This window comes from Gracilinanus agilis, chromosome 4, assembly GCF_016433145.1.
Source record: "Gracilinanus agilis isolate LMUSP501 chromosome 4, AgileGrace, whole genome shotgun sequence".
Lineage (NCBI taxonomy): Eukaryota > Metazoa > Chordata > Mammalia > Didelphimorphia > Didelphidae > Gracilinanus > Gracilinanus agilis.
In genome coordinates this window covers 486,946,457-486,960,601 of record NC_058133.1, presented here as the reverse complement: position 1 = coordinate 486,960,601, position 14,145 = coordinate 486,946,457, and the positions used below count along the sequence as shown (strand labels likewise).

At 48.8% G+C, this 14,145-nt stretch overlaps 1 protein-coding gene across 1 annotated transcript in view; it reads left to right on the top strand.

The window, feature by feature from the left end:
- The window catches only part of MYO18A (myosin XVIIIA), a 110,644-nt gene extending 97,038 nt beyond the window's left edge, over positions 1-13,606 (top strand). Inside the window, exons 17-24 of the mRNA XM_044675590.1 lie at positions 356-442; positions 3,097-3,238; positions 3,474-3,633; positions 4,579-4,765; positions 7,723-7,966; positions 11,280-11,389; positions 13,358-13,423; positions 13,547-13,606. Of these exons, the coding sequence (XP_044531525.1) occupies positions 356-442; positions 3,097-3,238; positions 3,474-3,633; positions 4,579-4,765; positions 7,723-7,966; positions 11,280-11,389; positions 13,358-13,423; positions 13,547-13,606 (1,056 nt within the window). The remainder of the gene's footprint in view (positions 1-355; positions 443-3,096; positions 3,239-3,473; positions 3,634-4,578; positions 4,766-7,722; positions 7,967-11,279; positions 11,390-13,357; positions 13,424-13,546) is intronic.
- The last annotated feature ends 539 nt before the right edge of the window (positions 13,607-14,145 follow it).

Below are 14,145 nucleotides of genomic sequence, written 5' to 3'. Positions count from 1 at the left end.
CTTTTTTCTTCCTTCCTTCCTTCCTTCCTTCCTTCCTTCCTTCCTTACTTCCTTCCTTCCTTCCTTCCTTCCTTCCTTCCTTCCTTCCTTCCTTTCCTCATTTATTTATTTATTTGCTTGTTTATTTATTTATTCATTTATTTGTCCGTTCATTTATTTATATATCTGTCTGTTTATTTGTTTATTCGTTCATTCATTCATTCATTTATTTTTTGCCATAGTGATGAGCTGGCTGACAGGAGCCTGATGATGAGCTGCCTTTTGTTCCTTCTCTTCCAGAGCCCCCACTAAGGTTCCTCCTTGGCTCTGAAGCTGCCTTCTTTACACTCAACTATCCTGTTTCTGTCTTTCCTAGGAGAATGTTGAGTTGGCATTTGATGACCTGGAACCCAGCACAATTGACTCTGTAGCTGCTGTGGACCAAACATCCCAACAAGCCCTGGTAAGGATTGCTGGGGTGGGTCTGGCCTTCATCTGCCCAATTCTCATTTCCCTTCCTCTTCTTCTCCTTCCCTTCCCTTATTGAAAGTTCAGTTCGACAAACATGGATTCCCCCTACCAAAGAGTCTAGAGATAGCAATTCCCTCTGCCTCAGTTTCCTTCTTTGTAAAATAATGAGATGGGGGCACTGGATGGCCTCTGAGGCCCCTTCCAGCTGTACGTCTAAGAGCCTTAGACAAAGGCAATGTGGTCCAGTGGCCAGAGCGTTCCATCTGGAGTCAGAGACCTGGGTTCCCATCTCAACCCTGCTGCCACTTACTCCTGGTAGGCCTAGGGCAAGTTACAGTTCCTTGCTGGGCCTTAGTTTCCTTATCTGTAAGATGCAGGGGTTGGACTAGAGATGGATAATATAATAAAAGCTAGCATGTCTATAATACCTTAAAGTTGCAAAAAACTGTGCATGTATGATATTATTTGAGCCTCACAACAGGGAGGGAAGCGGGTCCTGTTATTATTCCCATTTTACAGATAAGGAAACTGAGAGTGACAGTGTTTATATATCACATACATAATATGAGTCTGAGGCAGGATTTGAACTTGGGTCTTCCTGAGTCCCCTTCCAGCCTCTTTCCATGACCTAATCCATGCACCCATGATCTCCAGGGTTCCTTCCAGCTCTAAGCCTTGGGTTCTTATGCCTCCCTGATCCAGTGCCTTCCACCTCTGTGGCAGACAAGAGAAGAGCCCATGGCCCAGGGGCCAAGCTTTCCCCTTCTGCCTGCTTTGAGCCAGGATCAGACCCCCCCAGCTCATGAGAGAATTTCCTGTCAGACTAGAGAGGGATGGGGCCTCCCCTCAAGGCAGCCAGGGGCACCTCGGGGCCCGCGTGGGGGGAGGAGGCCAGATTCTCTCCTCCCACAGGGTCCAGCCAGGAGAGGTGGCTTTCGATTCCGGCTGGGCATTCTCACTGGGCTGTCTGGACAACAAAAAGCTTCCCCTGGCTGCAGGGCTTCGTGATCAGAGATAGAGGGGTTGGCATGGGGGGGGGGCAGAGAATTGGGGAGGCAGGGACTCCAGAAAGCCACACTGATTGGCTAGCCCTAACGAGTGCCTGGTGCTTGCTGTTTGCCCTTAATTAGGCAAATTGCACAAGACGGTTTATTAGAAAATTGACGTTGATGCCGGGTTGCTAATTTCCCTCTTTAGCTTTGATCCCTGTCACCCTCTTCCAGCCCTTCCCCTGGGGATGGGCTGGGTACAGCTGGCATCCAGGGTGCAGACGGGCTGCCATCCGCTGGCCTGGGAGCCCTCTCCCTGCCCAGGCCCGGGGGCTTTGAGGTAGGTCCAGCTTTCTCCTGGCTCCGGGGCCCGCATCTTGGCCATCCTGGAGAGTCCCAGGAAGGATTAATGGGCGCGTTAGAGACCCAGGCGGAGATTAGGCTGTGGTCCGGACCTTCCCTTGGGATCACGTTCCTCTCCCTCCTCGGCGGGGCTGCCCATGATGGCCCCCTCCCCTCCATGGAGGGCTTCTGCTGCAAGGGAGCCAGGCAGCCACTTACATTCTTAGGCACCGACGCCCCATCCGTCATGGTACCTTAATCACCCATCGGGCCTCAGCCTTGCTCTGCCAGGGTCTCTCTTTTATCCTTTTAGCATTAATGACTCAGGCAGCACGTGAAGAAAGCGTGAGCTGCCAGGGCAGAGGGGAGGAAAAACAGCTGGAGGAGAACCAGAGGGGAAAGGGAGCCCTCAGTCTCCATCAGTGTCAGGTCATTTGGGGTCCCTAATAAGGGAGGGAAGGAGAGAAATGGAGCTGGTGCTTTCGGGTCAGTGAATCAGAAGGAACTGATTAACAAGCGCCTTCTCTGTTCCAGATCCCATGCTAGGCTCTTACAGGGAAGCCCCAGGAAGTCCTCGTGGGGCCCTTCCATCAGGGACTTTTGAATCCTACTCTCTCATTTTACAGATGGGGAAACTGAGGCCTAGATGGGTTATGGGACTTAGGATCATGGCTGTAAAGTGAGAAGTGAGCTCAAAGAATGCTCTCTGCCTCCAGAGGAAGGCCTGCTAGAGTCGGAAGGCAGATGAAAGCGTACAGTTTCTCACTTGGGTTTTTGGTTTTATATGATTATTCTCTTACAAAAATGAACAATATGGAAATGTGTTTTGGATGATGATACACGTATAATCCAGATCATTTGCCTGCCATCTCTGGGAGGAGGGAGCTGAGGAGATCATTTGGAAATATAATTTCAGGAAACTTATGTGGAAATTTATTATTGTATATAATAGCTGAAAACAAAATACCTTTATAATAAAAAAAGGAAGTCAGCTCCAAGGCTTTCTAGTCTCCCATTTTACAGATGTGGATGCTGAGGTCCAGGGAGGCTAAGTGACTTGTATAAGGCATCATGGACTGAAATCTGGAAGGGACCTCAGAGCTCATCTTGCCTTGATTCCCTCATTACCCTATGATCCCGGTGAAGCAAATTGCCCAAGATTACATAGAGAGTGAATGTCAGAGGTGGGATCTGAACCTAGACCCTCCACAGTCAGTATTCTCTTCCTTCTTCTTTTCTTCCCTTATTCTCCATCTGGCCCAATCCTGGGCAGTTTCTTGCAAGCCCAGATCACGTAGCCTATTTCCCCTCTCAGGTGCGATCCCTAGCCCGGCCAGATGAGGCTCGGGGCCTGCTGTGGCTGTTGGAGGAGGAGGCCATGGTGCCAGGTGGCACCGATGAGGCCCTACTTGAGCGGCTTTTTTCATACTATGGCCCCCAAGAAGGTGACAAGAAAGGTGGGTGACAAAACTCCCCCCACCTCCCCAGGAGGGTGACTGATTCCCCTGTTCTCCATGGTGGGCTTATCTAGCTTTGCTCAGCATTATCTGGAGGACCTCAAACCCAAGGGGTCTCCTTACAGGGCAGTGCCACCCTGGGTCCCTTGGGCATCATGTCTCTATGCCTCATCCCTTGGGGAATTCTCCCAGCCTCAGGAATTGGTCCCTGATCACTTCTCTTTCCACCCTCTAGGACAGAGCCCTCTTCTGCGAAGCAGCAAACCCCACCACTTCCTCCTGGGCCACAGCCACAACACCAACTGGGTGGAGTACAGTGTGGAAGGCTGGCGGAACTATGCCAAGCAGAACCCTGCCATGCAGAATGCCCCACGACTCCTGCAGGACTCTCAGAAGTAAGAACCCCCCTGCCCATGGGGCTGCAAGTAGATCCAAAGGCTGATGGTGCCTGGAAAGGGGTTTCCAAGATAGTCTCTGCCTTCTAAAGGGGAGAGATAACAGGCCAAGGGGAGTGGTAGCTGGGGATGGACGTTTTAATCCTGAAAGTTACCCATAGTAGCGGGATAGGGATTGAGGAGCAGTTTGACACAGCCCATCCAGGAACAACTGCAGAGTTGCTTGAATGTGTTGTATGTGTGGTACTTGGTGGTGGTGGTGGATAGGGGGCTTCCAAGCTCTCCTCGTTTACAGACTTCATGTTGCTCTCCCCTCCAGTCAAACTGTCCTGCTTGCTGTTTATCATACATCAAAGGATATCTCCTGCCTTGGCACCTTCCCTTGTGACTTGGAATTTCTTGGAATCCCTAATTCTCTTTAAGGCTCAGGACAAGGGCCATTCCTATGTGTAGCCTTTCCTAACCTCACCAAATATCAGTACTTTCCTCTGTTCCCAAAAGTGTTCTTTATTGAAATTATTAAAATTAAAATTTTTATTTTGAAAACATTTTTTGAAAATGGAAAATTTCGAACTGTGAAAATATTGAATATATATTTTTTATTTTGAAAATAGTTTAGATGCATTTTTCTTTTTTAAACTTGAATGTTTTTTTTTCAAATTCTGTGGAAAAACAATTTTTAACATTCATTTTTTGAATTTGGAGTTTCAAATTCTTTCCCTCCTCTTCTTGCTTCACTCACTGAGAAAGCAAGCAATGGGATAGAGGTTTTGTCTTTGATTTTCTCTGGGCATGTTGCTTCCTCCCAGCAGAATATAAGCGCCTTGAGGGCAGGGGCTATTTGACTCTTTAGTGCCTTGGGTCTTGCCTGGCACTGGAGCCCTGAAATTTGCCTGTCAATGCTCATTGAGCTGAGCTGACCACCTGCTCCCTGTTCTCTGTTAGGAAGATCATCAGTAACCTGTTTGTGGGCCGGGCTGGCAGTGCCATGGTGCTATCGGGCTCCATTGCGGGGCTGGAAGGAGGTTCCCAGCTGGCACTTCGCAGGGCCACCAGCATGCGAAAGACATTTGCCACTGGTGTGGCGGCTGTCAAGAAGAAGTCTCTCTGTATCCAGATCAAGCTCCAGGTGGTGAGTACAATACACCCTGGTGCTTTATCCTTGGCCCCAGAGTCTCCAAGGCACCCTCCTCTTCCTCTCCTCCCTCCATCAGCCCAGCATCCACTGGAGGGCGAGGGGCCTGAGGCTGTCTTGAAGCAAGGGGGCTCCCCTTGGTCCTAGCCTTTGACGGAGAGATTCAGGGGGAATAGCTCTCACCAGGACCACTTCTTTCTGTCTTCAGCCCTTTGCCTAGCCTGGAATGTGGTCCTTTCTTTCTCTGCCTTTTAGAATCCCCAGCTCCCTGCAGAGCTCAGCTTAATCACCCTTTAACCCCCATTGGCTCACTGAACCAAAGAAGGAAGAGACCTCAGGGGCCAGCTGGTCAAACCCTCTCATTTTACAGATGAAGAAACTGAGGCCCAGAAAACTTGTCCAAAGCCACATAAAGATTTAAGCCTCAGTGGCAAGTCCTCTGACTACAGTACTTTCCCCCAGCCTCCAGTGCCTTCCCTTCATCCCCCAATAGAACCTGTATTTGTTTATATATATATTTTTTATTTTATATCATATTATATTATATATTATATTATAATTATAATATATATTATATATTTTATAAGCTCCTCAAGGGTAGGGGCTGTTTCTTTTTCTTGGTATCTAAAATGTCCCAAGGACCTCTGGGAGCAATGTCGGGGCGGATGGTCCATGGCTTGTGATCTGGCTGATTGAAGTTATATCTCAATAGCTGCTTTTCAAGGGGATGACCAAAGCATCTTCTGTCCTCCAGGGAATAAACACACTGAGGGCTGGGCTAGTCACTGGCAAGGTACCAGCTGCATAGCATCATGGATGGAACACCAGGCTAGGAGTCAAGAGACTTGGCTGTTTTTTTCCTGCCTCCATGTCTCCTAGCCACAGGTCCCAGGGCAAGTTACTCAACCTTTTTAGACCTCAGTTTTCTCATCTGTAAAATGGAGTGTAATCATAGCCACCCTTCCTAATCTCCTCTACTGTAAGAATCAGAATGAGATAATCAAGTAGAAGGGCTTTGCAGGCTATAAGTCACAACACACTGGGCTTTTAATCTTCTTTTAATTCATATTTTTCCCCAAATATCCAGATATCATTCTTGCCCTCTCCTACTAAGGGAGCCAATCATGTAAGGAAGATTTTAAAAGGAAAAGGGAAAAAATAAGAGTTTAATTAATAATAAAACTAACTGGGGCAGCTGGGTAGCTCAGTGGATTGAGAGTCAGGCCTAGAGACAGGAGGTCCTGGGTTCAAATCCGGCCTCAGACACTTCCCAGCTGTGTGACCCTGGGCAAGTCACTTGACCCCCATTGCCTACCCTTACCACTCTTCCACCTATAAGTCAATACACAGAAGTTAAGGGTTTAAAATAAAAAAAAAAAAAAACTAACCAACATGTAAATTGTGCCTGCTGGTGTGTCATCTTCCATAGCTATAGTCCCCACCCACCCTTTGCAAAGAGAGGCTGGAAAGAAATCTTCTCAGCTCCTTTCTGGGGTCCAAACTTCATTCTTAGAGTCATCGCCTGGTATACCAATACATTTTTTTATACTCTTACTTTCAGTCTTTGTCTAAGACTCTAAGACAGAAGGACAGAGACAGCTAGGCGACTAATAGAGAACCAGGCCTAGAGATGGGAGGTCCTGGGTTCAAATTTGGCTTCAGATACTTCTTGGCCGTGTGACCCTGGACTTAACCCTATTGACTTGCCCTTAGCTCTCCTCTGCCTTGGAACAAATATATAGTATTGATTCTAAACAGAGAGTAAGAGTTTCGTTTGGGGTTTTTTAAAGCCAGAAAGCAAGGGCTAAGTAAACAGGATTAAGTGACTTGCCCAGGGTCATACAGGTAGGAAGTATATGAGGCCATATTTTTGAACCCAGGACCTCCTGTCTCCAGGTTTAGCATTCTACCCACTATGCCACCTCACTGCCCTGCCATTACATTTAAAAAATTCTTTTCGTCTACATGAGTGGCATCATCGTGAGGTTTCTGTTTGCTTCCCCCTGTATCAGTTCAAAGAATTGTTTCCACACTTCTCTGTATTCTCCAGAATCATCACTTATTACAGCACAGTCATAGTTCCATTGTATCCATGGGCCACAATTTGTTTAGCCATTCCCCGAATGACGGACACCTACTTTGTTTCCAGTTCTTGGTGACTATGCCGGGGCCACAAACTGGAAAATCAAGATTGTCTGTGCACCAAACGTTTTAATTGGGGGGAGACTGCATGGAGAGGACAGCTCATGTTCACATGTTCATGGCAGATGGGAAGGCCAAGAAGTATTTGGGCAGGGAGAGCTGTAGGGTGGGTGGCAAGGCCCCCTGGGAGCAACGCCAGGGAGGATGGTCCACGGCTGAGAAGATGGTGGCTCCGAGGGTCAGAGTGGCCTCTGAGATCTCTCCAGCACACCTAGGAATGAGGGACCCAACTTCCTGCTGTTGGTGCCCCATCGAGCAGGGCAGTGGGGCACTGGAGACTAATTATTAGTCAGGCTTTGGGGGGTGTATTCCCAGTGGTCTCTGAGTCCACGTTCAAGTCATATTTTTAGGAAATCACAGATAAGTATCATTGAACATTCACTCTACCTGGAAAGCTCTCCCTCCTCATCAGCTACTGACTTCCTGGGCTTCCTTTAAATCCTAAAGAAAATCACTCTTTCTCTTAGAAGCTTTCTTGGAGCCTTTTTCACATCAGTGCCTATTTAACCTGCCTACAAGCTTGCTTTGAGTCTACTCCTTGCCATGTTGTCTTCCTCTTTAGATTATAAGCTCCCTGAGGACAGGGATTATATTTTATCTCTTTTTCTACCCCCCTACCCCCAGCTCTGTCCCTGGCACATAGCAGGTGATTAATAAATATTGATTGATTCTCCTGGACAAGGATGGAAGTTGGCCTCATGGCAGATGACCCCTGATAGCCACCCTCTCTCCTTCCCTCCCTCCCTCTGCAGGACGCCCTCATCGACACGATCAGGAAATCCAAACTGCATTTTGTTCACTGTTTCCTGCCTGTGGCGGAGGGCTGGGCAGGCGAACCCCGCTCAGCCTCTTCCCGCCGGGTAAGCAGCAGCAGTGAGCTGGACCTGCCTCCCGGGGAGCACTGTGAGGCTGGTCTCCTGCCACTGGATATCCCCCTGCTCCGGGCTCAGATCCGTGGCTCTCGTCTTCTGGATGCCCTTCGCATGTATCGCCAAGGTGGGCCCTTTGCTCTTGCTCATCTCCCTCTGTCACCTCCCTCCCTCTTCCTTTGATCTTTATTTTCCCACCCTTTTTCCCTCAAATCTCTCTTCTTCCCTCTCTTATTGCTTTCTTCTCAAGCCCTAATCTGCTTCCCGCCTGTCCCTCGCCTGCTTCAGGCACCCCTCCTTTTTGCTTTTCCCTTCCCTAGACAGATCCTTTTTTTTTTTCCATTTCTCTTTATCCTTGCTAGTTCTTTCTTTCCTCTCTCATTCCTACTTTGTCCATCTGTGGAAAGGTTGCGTGGTACTTAAATTCTGGCCATAAAAACATCAAGGCAGATGGCAAGTCTCCAAGGACCATAGGGAGCAACATCGTGGTAGATGGTTTCCTTCCAAGAGGATTGTGGGTTCAAGAATCAGAGATGGGGGCTCTCAAGCAGCTCACTGGATTGAGAGCCAAACTTAGAGATGAGAGATCCTCGCTTCAAGTCTGGCCCCAGATACTTCCTAGCTGGGCAAGTCACTTAACCCCCCTTTGCCTATCCCTCACCACTCCTCTGCCTTGAAGCCAATATACAATATTGATTCTAAGATGGAAGGGAAGGGTTTAGAAAAAAAGTCTTCCCATCCCCAGCTGTGTGACCCTGAACAAGTCACTTAACCCCCATATCCTAGCCCTTACCATCCTTCTGCCTTGTAGCCAATACACAGTATTGATTCTAAGACTGAAGGTAAGCATTTAAATAAAAAATGTCAGAGGGCTGGAAATAATTGGGACTCTGAGATATCTCCAGCAGAGTTGGATGAGCACATGGCTGGCCATCAGCCTTTGTGGGTCCCTCTCTTCCTCCTTCCTTTATGCCTCCCCTTTTCCCAGGTTGCCCTTCTCCTTGCTCACACCCTCCTTTCTTCTCTCTCTCTTCCCAAACTTCATCCCCACATGTTTTCTCTCCTCTGCTTCTCCCTATCTCTCCCTGCTCTCCTCTCTCCCTTTTCTCATTGCCCTCCCTCCTTCCCTTCCAGTTACTCCCATGCCTTTTCCTTGTCTCTCCTGCCCCCCTCTCTCCTAGTATGGAATTTTCAACATCATTTCAAAGCTCAGTAACAATAATTGACCTAAGTTCCTGTGGATTGGGGCCATCCCTCAAGTCAGTGGGCATTGGGTCAGATTTTAGCAGAGAATAAGGGGAGGGGGAGGAAATCTATCATTAAATAATTTAAAAAATTTTTAGCCCTTCCCTTCCATCTTAGAATCAATACTATATATATTGGTGTGGTAAAGACTTGACAATGGGGGGGGGGGGTCGGAGTAAGTGACATGCCCAGGGTCACACAGCTGGGAAGTGTCTGAGACCACATTTGAACCCAGGACCTCCCATCTCAAGTTCTGGCTCTCAATCCACTGAGCTACCCAGCTGCCTCCAATAATTAGAATTCTTAAGAAAGATCAGGTAGATGCTATACTGTTTGGTAATTCCTGGTGTAGTGGGAGGGAGAATGGAATGATATTGTTTATTCAAGGTATCTGAGCGGTCAGGTCTCTCCCTTTTGCCTTTGGTCAGGTCTGAGCAGGCACAGGCAGGTAGGGCCCCCATAGCCCAAGGCCAAGGTCATCCTCAGCCTTCTGACATCATAGGCTCAGCTCTCAAAGTAGAAGGAACCTCAGCCCCCTCATTGTACAGAGGAGGAGCCTGAGGCCCAGGGAGGTGACGGGAATCGTTTGAGGTCACCCAGGTAGTAAACTTCACAAGTGGCATTTGAACCCACTCACTGCGGGGCCAAGGAAGTTGAGGGTGCGTCCTTCCACTGTCCCATTGGTAACCCTTCTCGCAGCAGCCCAAGCCTCGAGATAGGGACTCCCTGACTGTTCTGAATAAATCATTGATCTGTCCCCATGTCTTGATATGGAGTTGGTGTTTATTATTTCAAAACCAGATTGTTACCGTGCTGAACCAAAATCAATGTACTTTACTCAAACAAGCGGGTCGATGAGGCTGGCGGCAAAGGGGGGCCCCCTCCTCCCCCTCGGCCTCGCAAGCCATCCATCGTGCTGATGATTAATTAAGATGCCGGGCGTCTGCGCCCGCTCTCCCAGCCCATCAATTTAATTGCAATTCAGATACAATCAATAGCTTGCTCCATCCTGGCCCCTCAGAGGACCCTGGCCTCCTGTTTCACTTATCAGGCACATGCATCAGCCTCATTCCCGAGTTGGATGGTTGCCCAGAGCCAATCAGGAACTCCAGGGCAGCTCACCTGCCCATACCCCTGCCCTCCTGTTGGCATCACACTTTGGGGGCTAGTTTCCACGAGGGGCAGCACACTAACATCACTCCCCAGTTAGGACCAGTGAAGGTTTCTGGCCTTATGACCTTTGGATCAGGAATGATTTTAAAGGTCATTTTGCCCTTCCCACTACCTCTAATTGGGTCCAGATTGACCCCTATGGAAGAATATTCTCCAACCTGTTTAGGTTGTCTAGTTTAGGAATTCAAAGGTTCCTGGGAAGACCTTCCTGATAAAGAGCTTTAGTCTTTCCTACTGCAGTGTAAGCATATTTCCTCTTAGGTTATCAATAAATAGGGAAGGTGGGAAGCGAGGTGGCTTAGTGCCTAGAGCATCAGATCTAGAATCCTGGGTTCAAATCTGGCTTCAGACACTTCCTGGATGAGTGGCCCTGAACAAGCTACTTAACTGCCATTGCCCAGCCTTTAGCTCTTCTGCCTTGGTACCAATATTTAACGTTGATTCTAAGACAGAAGTTAAGGGTTTTTTAAAAAAGAAAAGAAGCCCTGCCCTTGAGATAACTCTTTAGAGGCATGAGGGATGATTACAATGACCTGTCCCCTTGTATCACCTATTCTCTATTCTGGCCCTCCTCCAGCATGGTACAATAGGAAGATTGCTGAATTTGGAGTCAGAGGTCCCAAATTCCTACTGGTGACCCTGTCACTGACTCCCTGTGTGACTTTGGATAAATCCCTTATCTTTCCCCAAGCTTCCATTTCTTCCTACATAACACAAAGGGCTTAGACTAGGTGGTCACTGAGATCTCTTCTAGAATACCTATAAAGACTGAGGTTAAGGATTCAAATCCCACCTCTAGTACTTGGTACATCTTTGACCTTGGGCAAGCCTCCTCTTTCCCTCTCTGGACCTCCATCAAGGGAGTTCATTAGATGGCCTCCCAGGGCCCTTCTAGCTCTAGATCTGGGGTCTAGCCTCTAGGCTCACCACCTAGATTAACACATGGGCACTGCCTCTCTGCCATATTCCAAGCAGAAGGAACCCTAATGATCAGATGACCCCTGTTCTCATCTTCCATTTAGGTTATCCTGACCACATGGTGTTCTCGGAGTTTCGGCGACGTTTTGATGTCTTGGCACCCCATCTCACCAAGAAGCATGGGCGCAACTACATTGTTGTGGATGAGAAAAGAGTAAGTTGTTTTCCCCATTCTCTGCCTTTGGAAGTGTCTCTGATATCCCAGGATTCATTTTCTTTTTTTTAAACCCTTACCTTCTGTCTTAGTATTAATTCTTAGACAGAAGAGTGCCAAGGGGGGTAGGCAGTTGGAGTTAAGTAACTTGTCCAGGCTCATGTAGCTAGGAAGTTTCCAAGGCCAGATTTGAACCCAGGATCTCCAGGCCTGATGCTCTCTCCAGAGCTGCCTTCTAGGATTCACCTTCCTCCCCAAAATAGGGAGTCGTATCTGCTCATCTCTCTTTGTCGAAGAAAGAAAAGAGGTTTAAGCTTGGACATCCAAGATGGCAGGCCATTTAGTTCTGGATCCTAGGAAGAGAAGCGAAGAAACCCATTGTCGTTGGTGGGCCAAGGAATGACCTCCATCTCTTTTCCCGTGAGAATTTGTTGGAAAGTGGGATGTGCTAAAGTTTCCCTGGTCAGAGCTGGTTATCCCTGGTGCACTGCTGATGGATAAGTGGACTCTGGAGCCTCACCCCAAGGATCAGTAGCCCTGGTTTCTATAGTGAACAGTGGTGCTTGGGCCTCTGACGGTGCTTGGGCCCCTGACAATGACTGTGAGGGATGACAAACCTGGAAACCCTCTCTAAAGGCCCACAGCAACAAGTTTGGAGTTCAGGGTCTTGAAGGGACCAGTCATGGAGAAGGGAACAATTGTAGGACAGGGGAAGGAACACAGTAAGCACTTAATAAATGCTTGTGAGGTCAGCTAGGTGACTCAGTGGATAGATATCCAAGGTTAGAGGAGAGAGGTCCTGCTTCAAATCTGGCCTCAGATGCTTCATAGCCAAATGACCCTGGACAAATCATTTCATCTCCATTGCCTACCCCTTACCTCTCTTCTGTCTTGAAACCAATACAAAATATTTATTCTAAGATGGAAGGCAAGGGTTTAAAATTAGCTAAATTAAATAAATTACTGACTAGAGGCAAATGACCTGGGTGCAAATCCTACCTGTGATATATATTACCTTTGTGACACTGGGCCAGTTACTTCCCCTGTTTTTGCCTCTGATTCCTCCTCTGTAAAACGGGCTAGGTGGCTTCTGAAGTTTCTTTTCATTCTAGAGCTAGGATCCTATGACTCCATCCATCAATCAATCAACAATCATTTACTAAGCACTTACTGTGTGCCACTGACAGTCATTTGTCAAGCACCTACTGTGTGCCACCAATAATAATTTATTAAGCACCTACTGTGTGTCGCTGATAATAATTTACTAAGTACTTACTGTGTGCCATCAATCATTTACTGAGTGTCTATTGTGTGCCACCAACAGCCATTTGCCAAGCACCTACTATGTGCCACCAACAGCCATTCGCCAAGCACCTACTATGTGCTACTGACAATCATTTGCTGAGCACCTACTGTGTGCTGCCTACAGTCATTTGTCGAGCATCTACTGTGTGCCACTGACATTCATTTACTAGGTGCCTACTATGTGCTATAGACACTCATTTGCTGAGTACCTGCTGTGTGCCCCCCAGCAGCCATTTGCCAAGCACCTATTCTGTGCTACTGACAATCATTTACTGAGCACCAACTGTGTGCTGGGGCTCTGTGCTAAGTGTTAGGCCTCCAAAGAGAGGCAAAACTATCCTCGAGGGAGCACAGCCACCCTCCAGTCCTGGAAGCACCAGTGGGGCCTTCCATTTGGCTGGCACCTTCCAGACTCTGATGACAAGCTTACCAGGAAGGCTGTCCTCCAGCTTCACTCTTCATCAGTGCCGCTGACAGATCCTGGAGTGCCTTGGCTGGGGAGGGAGGGACCCTGGTGTTTAGGTCACAAGACGTCCCAGCTCTCTTCTCTTAATGCCTCCTCATGCCCCTTCCTCGCCCCCTCCTTTGCCAGCAGAGCCTCCTCCGTCCCAAAGTGGGTATTGGTGCCCTGCTCTCCTGGTAGCTTTAACCCTTTCTCTCCAGGCTGTGGAAGAACTGCTGGAGTCCTTGGACCTAGAGAAAAGCAGCTGCTACATGGGCCTGAGTCGGGTAAGCCGACCCCAGAAGCCTGATGAGATGTCACCCAGGTTCTCTCTGCTCTCTCTTCTGCCCCCCTGGTCATCCAGCCTCTCCTGCAGCATCCACCACCCCTGCTGCTCACCCTGTCCTCAGGAGCACCCAGGGAAGGGATTCTTCATCCTGTCCTTGCTGATTCCTTCCTCCATTCTCTGATGTGCTTGTCTGAATCACTGGATTTTCTGGTGCCTCGAGTACAAACTGTGTGATGTCAGAAGGGAGTGGGCAGAGGGCGGTCTTGAACCTGGGCTCAGAAATGAGGCAGAAGGTGGAAGAGAGGCTGGACTCTAGCAAAGGGGAACCAGGACAAGGAAGCGGGCAACAGCATGGTGGTCCGGAGGACAAAGGCCTCTTTGGTGGAGCTGGCTGGGTACCGTGGTTGCCGGGGTCCCCCAAGCAGGCGGGACAGGAAGAAGCCTGTACGGCCGCCTTCCCACAGGCTGAATTCCTCATGTGAATGGAACGTGTTGGATAAAAGGCAAGGCACACCCGCCCCCGGGTGCCAGTCTGCCGCCTTCCCTCCTTGAGCAAAGAACCAGCTGCCTCTGCCCCTTGCCTAGCACTGACCTACCCATCATCCTCCAAGTATGTGGTCCAGGGGGCTGGGGGCAGGAGGTGGAAAAGCAAGCTAGGAGTCAGAGGGGCCTAAGACTGCCTTTCCTTGGTCCCAGGGGGAAGAAGAATCTTGGACCCTG